The following is a 14,570-nucleotide window of genomic DNA, read 5'->3' on the forward strand; positions in this document are numbered from 1 at the left end:
GGAGTTTGGTCATTCCTGGGTTGCCAGCCGACACCACAGGTCAGAGAGGGGAGTTCTGCCCCCTGAATGAAGCTGTGGGCTTCCAGGACCTCCCAGCTGGCACTGTGCCCCTTCTACGCCTGACTCTGCCAAAAGCAGCCCGTGGAGCTGCCGGCGATGCAGGACCGTGTGCCGATTAAAGGCAGCTCCTGCCGTGGGTCCTCTGGCGCCCTGATCCCGGGAGGCCAGCGCCGAGCAGGGGCCGCCTGGCCTCCCTGTCGATGGCCTCTCTCCACTCCCAGCTGGGAACGTCGGCTGCTCACAGAGATGAAGTTTGGGGCCACGCCCGCTGGAGTTTCCGGGCCTGCAGGCTGGGAGAAGGTCTTTACCGCCAAGTCCACAAGCAGGCCCTCCAGGCCCAGCCAGTGCGTCGCATGCTCCTGGCTCTGGATTCCCCTTGGTGCCACATCTGAGTCTCTGCCTGTGCCCCTCGGGCTCAGTCTCACTCAGGGCAGGAGGTCTGGGAGCGCTCGGGAGGAGCTGAGTCACAGGAGGCCTTGCTCAGCCCGCGCGTTCTACAGCCCGTCTGGAGGCTCAAGGCTGAGTAAGTCCCTCAACTGCGTGCATCAGCCTCCCGGTCAGCAGTGACGCTCCGCTCCAAACGGGGGGCCCTCATTTATCCAAACTGGCAGTGAGGATGCAGGGGTCTCTGTCATCCACCGGCACCTCCAGTGAGGTCTCTTTTTTTTTTTTTAATTTCTTTTGGCCACGTCACAGGGCATGCGGGATCTTACTTCCCTGACCAGGGATCAAACCCTCGCCCCCTGCAGGGGAAGCGCAGAGTCTTAACCGCTGGACCGCCAGGGAAGTCCCTCCAGCGAGGTCTATAGATGAAATTCTAATCAAATGACCAAACATACGAAAACAGAGCCAACTGTGGTTTAGTCATCCAATAAATACTGAATAGTCTTTAAGATATGAACATGGACCTTGTCAATACACGGCAATACGTACACAAAATGGAAAGTGAGACACCAAACGGAAAGTACACATTAGTTCTCCTCCTGTCTAAAGCACGGCCAGATACCAACTAGGGTCGAAATGAACTCCACGATGCTCAACCAAGTAGAGTTTGGTGGCTGCAACGTCCTTTCAGTCTGTAAGGTTAAGTGAATATTCTTCATGGGTGTCTGATAGAAACCCATTTCCTCTGCATCTGCCTTCAAAGTGAAACTAGAGCCTGAGAGGCGGCCCAGCCCGGAAGAATGGAGACAGCCCCGCAGGAGGGGCCGCTGCACCTGCTCTCCAAACGAAGCCCAGCAATGTCCCCGCCCCCGTGAGGCGACAGCTCCAGGCTGCTGCTCACGGCCAGAGGCTGAGCATCCTGACCCAGAGAAGAACGGTTCAGACCCTCACGGTCTCCAGCTCTAACCAGGGTTTAGCGCCAACACGGCATGGGGGCTGTGGGGGAGAGATGGAGCAGATCATGGGACACTGCCCTGAAGGGGGTGACAGTTCATTCGCAACCTCGTGGGGTGGCAACTGGGTGCTCTTTAGGTAAACAAGCGCTCTTCAGTTAGAAAAAAGGGATTCGATGCACATGCACTTCGTGAATGCTCTGAAAAATATAGTGCTGGGGGAAGAAGAAAGCAGCAGAATGGGTGGTAAAACAGAGCTCCTCTACGTAAATCAAAAATGCACACAGTCCTGAAAAACTGTCACCACCAAGAGCAGCCTGAGGAGACATGACACCGAATAGAATGTGGGATCCGGGCTGGGATCCTGGAGGAGAAAAAGAGAGAAGGTAAAAACTAAGGAAATCTGAACAGAGGAGGGATTTTCCTTAATGACAGTGTATCAATATCGGCTCATTAATTGTGACAAATGTACCATATTAATAACAGAGGAGACTGGGTATGTGGGACAGCGGAGCTCTCTGTCCAATTTTTCTGGAAATTTAAAACCGTTCTAAACAATAACGTCTATTTTTTTAATGAAAAAGAAATTGCATAGAGTGAAAATGACACTATGCGTTTCCCAGAAACGCGAGGCATTGGAATGACTGCCTGGGGAAGGAGCAGGCAGTGAAGAGTGAAGGGCAGGGGGTATTTTAAACAGTCACAAGAAGGGGCTTCCCTGGTGGCGCAGTGGTTGAGAATCCGCCTGCCGATGCAGGAGACGCGGGTTCGTGCCCCGGCCCGGGAAGATGCCACATGCCGCGGCGCGGCTGGGCCTGTGAGCGATGGCCGCTGAGCCCGCGTGTCCGGAGCCTGTGCTCCGCAACGGGAGAGGCCACAGCAGTGAGAGGCCCGCGTACCGCAAAAAAAAAAAAAAAAGTCATAGGAAGGACCTTTTCCGACCCATGATAATAATAATGCACCATGACTCAGCACTGTCATTAACTCAAGTCTGCATCAGATGTGCCAAAGCAAATAAGAATAATTAATTTTTAGAAAAGAGAAACAAACAAACAAACACTGCAACCCAGTAGGTCACCATGGCTACATGAGTGGTGGAGGCCCTGATGACAGAGGGACTTGGGGAAGGCTGAGTAGCTTGGAAAGGCCCCAGGAAAGAACAGTTAAGTCAGCCTTGAAGCCCGGGGTGGGGGCTAGGAGGGAGGTGCTTTGGGTGGGTACACAACAGGAACAACAGCCCAGGACACACTCCGCAGCCCCACCTAACACCAACCAGTCCTAAGAGCTAGCTCTGGGCCCTCCGAATTCCCAGCCAAAGCCAGGAAAATCCAATAGCAACCAAAATGAAACACGCCGGAGGGCAGCAAAGACCGCCCGATGCTAGCAGCAGTATGAGAGTTACAAGGACAGTTACATTTGAATTCAGATTAGCAACAAATAATTTTTTAGTACAAGTATGTCCCCAATATTGCACGGGACACACTTAAGCTAAAAAAATCATTTGCTGTTAATCTGAATTCAAATTTAACTATAGGTATCTTGAGTTTTTATTTTGCTAAATCTGGCAACTCTCAATAACAACAACGCAGTAACACTCATTGTTACTATTCTAGATACTCTACTTGGTTGTCTTATTTCATCTTCACCACAAACCTATGAAGAACGTATTGTTACTCCCTTTGTACAGACAAGGAAACTGCAATTCTAAAGGATCGAGTCACTTGCCCAAGGTCGTGAGGCTGGCAGATGCCAGGCCTGGGATGTGAACATCTGGACTCAAGACTCCAGAGTCCAGCCCTGGAGCAGGTAGCTGTCTCCCAACTCAGCAGCCACACGAGGCCCAGGCCTCCGCTCCCTGAGCCTCCTTGACTCCCTGACACCCAGAGAAGGTACAGCCTCCCATGGTGGTGGTGTCAAGAGCTCCTTGTATGGGCCTCCAAACACGCCACCACCTAAGGAAACCTTCCCGCCAGACCCCAAGCAGAGGCACCAAGCAAGCTCTGGGCTTCCAAAAGTCAAATCAGCATTCCCACAGCAAGGGAGCCCCGAGCAGCCCTGAAAGAGCACAATGTCCCTACAGTGGTGCAAAGAATAATGAGAGAAGGGGCTCCTGGTTTAAGAGTCTGGATGAGCAGCACGGGTCCGCACAAGGGGTCTGAGTCGGGCCACATAAAACATGGGTGAATGACCTCTGGGGGTCCCTTCCAGTTTGGGGATGGCGTTAAAGCGAATCTCACAAAACAGGTTTCTGATGAGAATGTCACCCCACCCCTCAGCATACACCCTTTTCAATAATATTAATGAGTATTTATTGAGCGCCTACTGCGGACCAGACATTGTGCTGGATGATTTCATTGCCCCTTCTCGTGAGGGGGCGTATAAAACTACAATCCTGCAGGGCGTCTATTATTCTGCAGGTGAGGAACCCGAGACTCACGGACATTACTTATTTATTCAACGACCACCGGTTAAGCTCCTACTATGTGCCAGACTCTGTCCTAGGTGCTAGGGATACGGCAGTGAACCAAACAAGACCCCTGCCTTCAGGGAGCCAGTAGGGTCACAGATTAAAAAATAAACAAATCTACCATGTTATTTCAGGTGCTAAGTATGGTGAAGAAAAGTGAAGCAGAGTCAAGGAACACAATGATGTGGCTGGGGGTACTTTACCTAAGACGGTCAAGGACGAGGTCTGGGAGGAGGTAACATTCGAGCAGAAGTCTGTCTGCAGTGAGGGCCTGAGCATATGCACAGGTCTGAAGAAGGGGGCCCGAGGCACAGGGGACAAGCAGCGCAGAGGCCCTGAAGTAACAGTGACGCACACACAACCCAGATAAGGCCCATGGGCTGGAGCCCGCACGGGAGGGTGGGAGGGGTAGGAGATGAGTTTGGATGGGGTGGTGAGAGGCAGGTCATCTTTAAAGGATCGTATGGTGTGAAGAAATGGATGGAGAAGTGAGTGACAAAGTGGATGGACGCACCAATATGTAGATAAATGGATTTCCATAGGCTGGCTACTGATCAGAGATCAGAATGCATGTAGCTCACAAGTTGATAAAATATATCTGATGTTCCGTTCCCAGATAACCAACTCCCTGAAGGCGCTAGGCAAGCACATTCCTTTTTTTTTTTTTTTTTTTTGGCTGCGCAGCTTGCAGGATCTTAGTTCCCTGACCAGGATCTCACGCCCTCATCAGTGAAAAACGTGGAGTCCTAACCATTGGACCGCCAGGGAATTCCCACACGTTCCTTAATAATGTAGTTCTTCTATACAGGAATTTTAATCCAAAATTCAACAGGCAAACCAGGTCTTCATTCGAAGGAAACCATTACAAAGGCCAGAGGATAGCGAGCCAGCAAGAAATGTCGTGTCTTCCGTCTCTAACTAAGCCAGCTTCCACAGAGCAGACAGGCACCCCAGCGCCAGTGCCAGCACCAGCACCTGGGATCCCAAAACTCTTCCTCAAGTCCTTGAGCAAGAAAATCTGGTGTGCCCACCAGAAAAAAAAAAACAACAACAACAATGCCAAACGCCAGAACAAGGCCAAGGCTTCCTGCGGGAGCCCAGCCTGCTTAGCCAGCCCACCCGGTACCCTCTGCCACCTGCCCGACCTCACCTCCAAGTCCTTCTCCAGCTCCAGCCCGGCCTCCAGCAGGCGGTGTTCAAACTCCTCCCGCTGCCCCTTCCTCGCCTCCTCCAGGGCGTCGAGCGGCCCCAGCTCGATGTCACCGGGAGCCCCCGCGTCGGGGTCCTCGCCCGTCTTGCCATTAGAGACGATCGCAAGCGAGGGGCCCTGGGAGCCGTGGCCGGGGTGCGCCCCGCGTTTCCGGTAGTGGTAGACGAGCACGTAGTCGACCTTCCTCTGGTTGTCGTGGAAGTGCAAACGGCTCAGACGGGGCTCCGAGGAAAGCACATGGCTGGCCTCCAGATAGTTGTTGAGGACCTGGCCGGAGAGAACAGGATATGGGCGGCGAGGTCCAGTGAGGGAGGGGCGAGAGGCGCGGGAGGCTGACCTTGCGCTCTGGACCCCGGGAGGGGGACTTGGAAGCCAGGCCCTCCCGGCCTCAAGGAAAGGACAGAGGGGCCCCAGTTCATCGGCCACGACGGGCCCGCGGCGCCTCCACCCTCTACCGGGTCCAGCCTGGGCCCCTGCCGCCCGCCGCTGCGGCGCCCACGCACACGTGCACGCTCCGGTACCCGGATGCAGAGGCGGCGCCAATGCCGCGCATCCTACCGCCCGCCTCCCTTCGCGCCCCGAGCCCCAGGCCCCCTCCCGCACGTGCGCACAGTCCCGCACTCGGCCTCCCTGAGGACGCGCCCGCGCACACTGTGCACACGCGCGTCACCCGAGTGCGCTCTGACACGCGGCCCCCCGCACGCACCACGACACGCCCTCCTCCTTGCAGATGTGCGGCCCTCCTGCAAACACGCAATACTCACCGGCAGGTTCTCTGGATCCATTGGAACAAAGGCCGATTTCTAGCCGCCTGGCCCACCCCTGCCCCCACCCCACGGGGATTCACTGTACACTCTGCCCCTCACGGCCCCACATCCTCCTCCCCCTCCTCCCCCCTCCTCCTCCCCCCTCCTCCTCCCCCCTCCCCCTCCTCCTCCTCTCCAGCCACTGGCGAGGACACTGCCAGAGACGGCGGCGGTCCACTCCGGTCTGCTCCCCGAGGTGGGAGGTTGAGAGAGGAGGAGGAGAAAGCACGAGGCAGAGTGGGGGGAGGGCCCTGCCTCCCCCTTTGGGTGTTTCCCTGTTTATTACCGCTTTGATACCCAGCTGCCTCTGCAGCCACCTGAGGGGTCACCTGGGCAACCAGATGAAGCACCAGGCACAGGAGAGAGCCTCGGAGCCGCCCCAGCAGAGGTCTGGTTCCTCCGACCTGAGGGAGGGGAGCCGGGGAGTCTGCAGACCAACAGGCGGGGCCCCCTGGCCTTTCACACGCCCGCCTTCCTGGTCCTCCTCTAACCAGAGCGCCCCGGCGCTGCTGGGACAGTGTGTCACCATGACTCGGAGAGACAGGAGAGGAAAAGGTCCTAACAGAAAGCCCTCCCCCGACACCTGCCTCCCAGGTAGAGGAACCCCCCCCCCCCCCGTCCACAGGCTTCCGGGGGACTCCCGCACAGGCCGGCCCATCCGCCTACCCCAGTACTCGCAGAGCTGTTTGGGGAGCTCCCTCCACCGGACGCCTGGCTGGAACCTCGGGTGAGACTGCCCTGGAGACCCTGCGCTCCGGGACGCGGCACCTGGAGGCATTGCTGTCCGTGTTTGGGGCTCTGGCGCCCTCTGCCCACTGCCTGGGGGCACAGCCGGCGTGGCGAGCCAGAGAGCAGGGGGATATCTGTGTGAAGCAAGGACAAAGGGGGACAGCAGCTTCAGGGGATGGGAAACCCGGACACCGGGAGAAACTGAGGCACTGAGGCGGGGACACCCGGGCGGCCCTAACTAAGACCGCGGCCACATCTCCCCACAGCTGTGCCCTCACCCAGGTCATTCCTCCCAGGCTTAGTTAGCCGGGTTCACGCTGGCCACACACACACACACACACACACACACACGTAGCCACCAGCAGGAACTCCGCCCGGTGGCGGCTGTCATAATCTCTTAGGATTCCCAGACGAGAGGAGAGGGATGGCGCCCGCGGGGCAGTGTGGGCGGGGCACTGCCTGGAGAGCCAGCCTGAATGAATGCCAAAGGCTTAGCCTTCAGGCTCCCTCCTGAGGCGGCAAGAGCAGCGGGCACCCTGGCAGCCCTCAGGCCCCTCGAGGAGACAGCAAAGCACAGACCAAGAGTGGGTGCAGGGCAGGGGCAACGTCTGACCAAAGGGCCACCACCTCCAGGGCCCTTGAAGGGTCCCCATGCCCCTGCTGCCCCGTGGCCCCCACAGAGCAGCCCTTCAGGGCCCCTGGGCTGACACCCCAGCTCTGTTGCTGACTCTGAGGCCTCTGCGCCTGTTTCTTCAACTGTAAAGAATAAGGAGAATCCCAAACTTGTAGGATGGAGTGAGGATGAGAGATACACACGCACAGCACACGGACAGTCATTAGACTACGGGCATGCGATAAAAAAGTGGCTATTATCATCGTTCGTATGTTTTCATTTTAAGCTCCGCGTGAGCAGAAATCACACCTTATACGTGCAGCTCAGCCCTCAGCCCCTGCCGAATGAATGCACGAACGAACGAACAAACGTATAAAAGGCAGCGCTTCCTGGTCTCCTGAAACAGAGCCTCTTGTCAGTTACCCGGTTGTGGAGCAGCCCGCTATGTGCCCAGCCCTCTGCCAGGCAGTTTCGGGAGAACGGGGACACTGGGTCGCTGTGCTTAAGAAATGTATCATCTCTTTGTGAAGATCCCGCTGATGTGCAGGAAACACAATTATGACGAGCAAGTAAAGATTCCACAATTTGTTTCTAGACTGTGGGCTCTGGTCTGTACTGAGGGAGACCAGAAAGGTGGAAAGTCCAAGTGGCTTCAGGAGGAATTAAACCTGAATCTGGGTCTTGAAGCATCTGGAAGGCAGGGGACAGAACACAGAGGGGCAGGAGTGGGCAATCGTGCCGGTGGTGTGACAGGGGGTGGGGGAGCCTCCAGCTCAGGGTATCAGGGGACGGGCTTCCTTGCTTGGTCCCCAGTCTTGCTAAGCCCTCTCCCCTTGTGCCTTTCTGCCCAGGGCAGAACTGAGAACAGGCCTCTACACCCCAGGGAAGGCCTGCAAACTTCCGTGTGCACACGTCCAAACAGCCAGAGACCATCCTGATGCCTCTACCTGGGCAGGTGATAACGGGGGTGCTCGCTCAACGTCTACCTCTCCTCGACAGCAACTCACATTCACACAACTGTGAGTTGGGTGGCTCAGATTCAGTCAGTCTAAAGCTTTTGTCAAACCACTGACCGGGGACCACCATCCCCTAAAGATGCCGGCAACCTGGGGTTTGAGGCTGGCCTCCCGGGCTCCGCTGGCCATCCTGGCTGGCCCCTCCACTCGCCCTCTGACACATGGATCACGGCTGCCTGGGGCCGTGTTTTCACGCCTACCTTCTCCCCACAACCAATGATTAGAGCACAGCATATGGTTCAGCCACTCCAGCTCCAGAAAGACATTCCAGGCAATAATGACATTTTAGAGAGCTCTCTTACCAATACCGACTCCACTTTGATTTTCCTTTCACTGTCATTCCCTTGACTCTTAGCACAAGCTGCCTTGAGCAAGAGATCCATGAGTGTTTGTGGCTCAGCTACCCTCCTGGGCTCCAGGGGTGTGATATAGTGACTTGTTATAAGAAACAGACAATTTGGTCTTTATTCTGTTGCTTGTACAGAGCTCTGAAAACCCTTAGAACTCCCTCAATGTGGAGAGCGATCAAGGTGTCTTTTGTTATGTTAATGAGGTGACTTTGGGAAAGCCCCTCTGTAACCTAAGGAAGGGGGCTGGTTGCCAGGGGAACCAACCTTGTGATGAGAGGGTGGAGCTTTCAGTCCCGCCTCCCCCTTCCGCCCCCTTTAACCTGTGCGATCCAACGCTGTCTCCAGATAGACAGTGTCGAAGTGAGTTGAAATGCAGGACACCGAGCTGGTGCTGCAGAACTGCTTGGTGTGGGGAAAAAAGCCCACACGCTGGAACTGGAGTCAGAATGGTAGGGTGCCATGAGGGCTGTATTTTCACAAGGCCTGGACCTGGGACCTCCTCTCTACACTCAGCTCTTTTCCTGGGAACTCGCATCCATGCCAATGACTTTAATTATCACCTCTCTGCCGATGACTCTCAAAGCTCAACCTTTCACAATGACTCTTCTCTAGCCACCAGACCCATACACCCTGCTGCCCACCTGGCATCTCTGCTTGGATGTTTCAGAGGCCCCTCCACGTCGACACGTCCAGAACCAAACTTACGACCTTCTCCACAACGCGACACTTTTTTCAGTATCCCCATCGCTCAGTCCACAAGCCAGAAATCTGAAGGCAGCCCTGAGAGCCTTCATCCCTCGCGGCCCAGATCCCATCTGTGATCGAGCCTATGAATTTCACCCCTGAAATACCTCCTAAGTCCATCTGTTTTCCACCACCTCCAGGACCACCTTAGCCTAGTCCAACTTAGCACCCTTGCTCACCTGTCTTACCCCACACCCTCCCAACACCCCCCACTTCCATCCCTGCTCCCCGCCACCGTTCCCCAGAAGGCGGTCCTTTCAAAATGTCAATCAGGCCATGACGCCTCTTGTGTGGAGATTTCCGGTGCGCCCCGCGTTCTTGGGCTGTGAGACCCTGTGGAGTTTGGCCTGCTCACGTCTCTGCCTCATCTGCCCCGTGCCCTGGTGGAGCTCTGAGTTCCAGCCATAGTTCATGCTCTCGGTCTCTCTGATGCGTCCCTCCGCCTCCCTGCCGGGATCCTGCACAGAGTCTTCCTGCTGGCTGCGGCATATGCTTCTTCCTCTAGCTCCAGGCCACCTGCAATTCTGCTCCTTAGGAACCCAGAAAACCCAAACGCAGCACATTCTTGTTTCAGAAAGCTACTAATCGAGGTGAGACGGGACTATTCAGATACTACAAGCAGAGCTAATCTCCTTCCACCCCAGACAGGATTGAGATGCTCCGAGCTGAGCTGGTGCAGAGGGAGGTGTAGGGCCGCGTGGACAAACGTCAAGTTGGCCGAGGAAGGCCTCCGAGCTTCAGGCAGTGGACCCCACGGGCCAGCAGGGAGCCGTCGAGAGTGAGACTCAAGCAGCAGCCTTCATTGTCTGGCGTCACTGAGGGAAGATAACCCACTGGTGACAACCCATGACTGGCCAGTCTAAGAGACTCCTTCTACATCCCAAACCTTTGCTCAGCTCCCCAAATGACCATCCCATATGTGAGTAGCCCATCTTCCAGTTGTCTGGACCCTCATAAGCCTCCAGGAGCATCAGGGTGGTGGGAGAGGAGAGCCCCCCACACCTTGTCCAAGTGTGACCAGATGGAAATGACCAGAGGCGTCCCGCTGAGCATGGACAGGGGTGGCCCCACCTGGGCAGAAGCACGTCTGCACATCCACATCTGCCCCCCGGTCCATCCTCCTCCTCCACCCTTAGAGGGACCCCTCAAAATTAGACATCCCTTTACTCCAGCCTCCCTCTCAAAGCCCTTCAAAGGGTCCCATTGCCGGAGTATAAAATCTTTACCATGAACTGAAAGGGGGGGACATGTATTCTCCAACCTTGTTCCTGCCCTGCTTCCTACCCCTCATCTCTTTGAAACTTGAGTTGTTCTGAATATTCTGATTTGCTCCATCTGTGGAGATGCTGAAGCGCAGTGGAGCCACAGGGGCACCTGATTAGGGGGTCTGCCCCTTTGCAGGGCAGGAGGAACTGAAGGGAAGGAGGGCCATCCTGGTCTTGGCTTGTGGTTTGGAGGCACCTGCAGCCTGTCCGAGTGGTGGTCCAAGGCCACGGTGGACAGTCTTTGTCAGACCGAGAATAAAACCAGTAAATACCAGACCGTGATTTGGGACTCCACGGGGGTAGCCCAGACCACCTGAGAAGCACGAGGGGCGACCTAGCCACGTCCCCCCACCCCATGACCCTCCCAGGAGCAGCCACCAGCACCCTGCCCCACACCAAGCCCGGAGGACCCTGGGTGCCTAGTCCTGGCATGGCCGCAGTTCTGTAAAAATACTGTATTTTCTCTGAGCTTAGTTTTTCCTTCCATCGTTGGGGGGAGGGGGCCATTTTGTTCCTTTCTTCATAGGGGAGTGTGACGACAGAACAAGAGAAGAGATTAAAATTCCTTGGAAGCATGTGAGCTACAGAAAATGTGAGGATTGTTAACGAGTCCCACTTTGGGGCTGCAGTGCCCGCCCTTCCATCCATCTCTGCCCACCCAGGCTTCTCTGCTCCACTCCCCCCTGCCCCCGCCTGCTGGTTACTACGTGCTTCCTCTTGTATTCCTGGATGAGAGAGGAGAGGCCCCTGCTGTCCACCCCCATCACTACAGGGGAGCTGCTTTCCTTACTCATCTGGGACCACCACACACTTCTTTACCCTGGAGAGCCAGTATTTCCAGGATGAACTCCACCCCTCCGAGTCGGATCTAAGTTCCATCCATCACCCAGTTGGCCTGCAGGTACCTCAAGTTGTGCTACAGAGGCAGACGGAGAAGGAACAGGATTGGAGATTTTGAGAGAAAAGAACAAGAGACTTGGGGCAGGGAACAGCCCAAATCTAAATGGAAACACAGAGAGAACTTGTTTTCCGGTCCTGCCCTTTTGTTGTCCCTTCCCTAGGCTGCCCAAGGCCCCTCCCCAGCCTGGGTCCCCATATTGTAAGCCTGCACCCACCCCCACCCCCCCATCCACTACCAGGGGCTTCCAACCCTCACTGCCATGGCGAAGAAGCTAACCTACCCCCAAGTACAACCAGCCCGTGCTGACATCCTGAGATAATCTGAGTGAAAGCATTTTGAAAACTTTAAAAGCTCTGCAGACCACACTAGACCCACATGTTTACAGCGCAGGGGCCTTCGCCCGAAGGAACACCATCTAATGGAGGGCCCTGTGCACCCAGTTAGGTGAGGGGGAGGTGCTGAAAGGCGGGGGTGGTTCCCAGACCCTTCAAATCATGCCACACCTCTCAGACAGTGTGTCAGGAATCTTCTGGGTCCCAGCAAAGGTTCAGAGCTAGGAAGGCAGAAGGACAACAGGAGGCTGTGACGAGCTAGTGAGAGTGAGAAAAGCTCAGGCAGCAGGTGATGGTGGGAAAACTGGAGCCAAGGGCCCAGGAGACACAGTCAAGAGCAAGGCAGTGCCAGGCTGGGCAGAGAAAGAGCAGGCAGTGGGCTCCCCGGGCACAGAGGAGGGCGACATGAGTCATCAGGGCCTGAGAAACTGCCAGAGCCTCTGAGAGAGACAGCAGCAAGAAGAGGTTTCCTGTGGGAGCTGGCCTTCCAGGCAGCAGGGCTTATCCTCGCAGTTTCCCTCATGGCATCATTGCTGTCTCATTGCTAACCGTGGGCAGGTGAGTGTGAGATGCCCAGAAAAATAAGGCAGCCCCCGTCACCAGCCTCCTGAGGCCGCTGCTTCTGGCAAAAGCAGACAGGCCCGGGCTGCCCTGAGGGGGACAGAGCATCCACATCCTCCCAGGCCGAGGACAAGACACCAGGCAGGGGTGGTCCTACTGACAGGCAGGCCCTCGGGAAGTCTCAGAGCGACCTGGGCACTTTCAGATTTTGAGAGGCTCACCCGGAGCCTCCCCAAGGATCCAGGGATGGATGGACTTCATTTCAGAGTCAACCCTTCCACCGAGGTCTCCCCCTGCTTTCCTGCATGAATTTGACCCAGGACAACAGTCAAAATTTGATATTCTAAGCTCAAAGTTTGGACCCAATGGCCTGCTGATCGCCCCACCCCTTACCCCATAGGTCCTGCTGAATGTCACCTTTCTCAGCCCCCAAATGCGGCCAAAGTGACAGAAGGGCCACCCTCCAGTCCCTCCCCACGAAAGGACCATCTGCAGATCTGTCTCCTCACCTCTGCTCATCTCACGGCCTCGCTCAGAAACAGCCCTCTCTCCCCAGATGTTCAAACACCCCCTTCCTGAGGATGGTACAGCCACAGTCTGCAACCCTGCCTTGAACCTGGAGGAGGAAGAGCTAACTGGCCTCCTGCCACCGATCCCCCCTTGGATCCTCGGGTCATGGCTCCTCCTCGCAACGCAGCTCACGATGCAGCTGGTGTTACCATTTTGAAACAATGTGACCGAGTTACTCCCGGGCGGTGGTTTCCCACTCTTCTTAGAATGAAGACCAAATTGTCTAGTTGGTGCACAGGACCTTTCATCATCTGAGCCCCACCCACCTGTCTGAGCTGCTTCATCTCCCAACACCCACCCACGGCCCACCCTCCCCCTCCCGGCCCCTCCCCCACTGCACACACTCTCACGTCGTGCTCCAGGTACAACTGGCCATTGGGGTGGTGGGGGGAGGCGGGGGGAGTGTACATATATCTGAACTTCCACATCTCTATTCATTTCAGAACCATTTAACTTCCAGGCACTGCATAATACATTGGAAACTCAAGGTAAGCAGAACATGCTCCTTGACACCAACCCCTAGGTGCCCACAGGGAAGGCAGACTAGTAAGGAAGGAAAATAGACTAATGAGGAGATAATTTCAGGAATAAGAGAAGAGCTAAAGTTGGGCTTCCCTGGTGGCGCAGCGGTTGAGAGTCCGCCTACCGATGCAGGGGACACGGGTTCATGCCCCGGTCCAGGAAGATCCCACGTGCCGCGGAGCGGCTGGGCCCGTGAGCCATGGCCGCTGAGCCTGAGCGTCCGGAGCCTGTGCTCCACAACGGGAGAGGCCACAACAGTGAGAGGCCCGCGTAATGCAAAAAAAAAAAAAAAAAAAAGAGCTAAAGTTGGAATCTGAACAAGGACATATAAAAGTGCTCTGCCTAAAGCTATCAGGAAAGGCTCCCCAGAATACACACCTTTTGAGATGCATCCAGAATAGATAAGTAAGCATCTTCAAATGGGCAAGAGAGGAAAGGAGATTCCAGGGAGAAAGGCAATCATTTGTATGGTCCCTTGCAATCAGCTGCTGGTCCTGGCTGTTGCAGATGGTCAGCCGCCTGAGAGCAAGGACTGCCTGCCTCTGCCTGCTCCTTCTCCACCCACACAGTCCCAAGAGGTGGCCAACTAGGCGGTGGGATTGGAGGGGCAAAGAAAGGATCCTTCTAGTTTATGGAACACACTTTTTAACGGGGCCTACAAGGCTCTTGACTGTCGTTCCTGTCAGTCTTCCCAGAATCAATCATCTCCTGCCGGTCTCTACGCAAACAGACACACACACACACACACACACACACACACCAGAAAGACTGAAACACCCGCAGCTTCTAGAAGGTGACCTGCTTTTTCTGATCTTTGGTCTTTGGAGTGGTTCTCCCTTCTGCCCCTAAACGTCTCTCCTAAATGCTATACCCACCCCAAATCCCACTCTGTTAACATGCAGTGTTCACAAGTTATAATATTAAAGCAGGAGAGCAACATGGTTAGAATTACATCAGAAAGATCACTCTGGCTATGGTTAGGATAAATGCAGTATCAGGGGAAGGATGGATGGACAGATGGATGGATGGATGGTGGATGGATGGATGGATGGGTGGATGGATGGATGGATGGATGGGTGGATGGGTG

At 55.5% G+C, this 14,570-nt stretch overlaps 1 protein-coding gene across 3 annotated transcripts in view; it reads right to left on the minus strand.

Annotated features, from left to right (window-relative positions):
* ANO2 (anoctamin 2) overlaps window positions 1-14,570 on the minus strand; it is a 301,537-nt gene that overhangs the window by 276,003 nt on the left and 10,964 nt on the right. For all 3 annotated transcript variants that reach the window (XM_067008590.1, XM_059080738.2, XM_067008589.1), the window contains exons 2-3: window positions 6,547-6,743; window positions 5,015-5,341 (exon numbers count right to left, since the gene is read on the minus strand). In XM_067008590.1, coding sequence (XP_066864691.1) covers window positions 5,015-5,341; window positions 6,547-6,743 — 524 coding nt within the window. The remainder of the gene's footprint in view (window positions 1-5,014; window positions 5,342-6,546; window positions 6,744-14,570) is intronic.

Source organism: Kogia breviceps, chromosome 12, assembly GCF_026419965.1.
Source record: "Kogia breviceps isolate mKogBre1 chromosome 12, mKogBre1 haplotype 1, whole genome shotgun sequence".
NCBI classification, from domain to species: Eukaryota; Metazoa; Chordata; class Mammalia; order Artiodactyla; family Physeteridae; genus Kogia; species Kogia breviceps.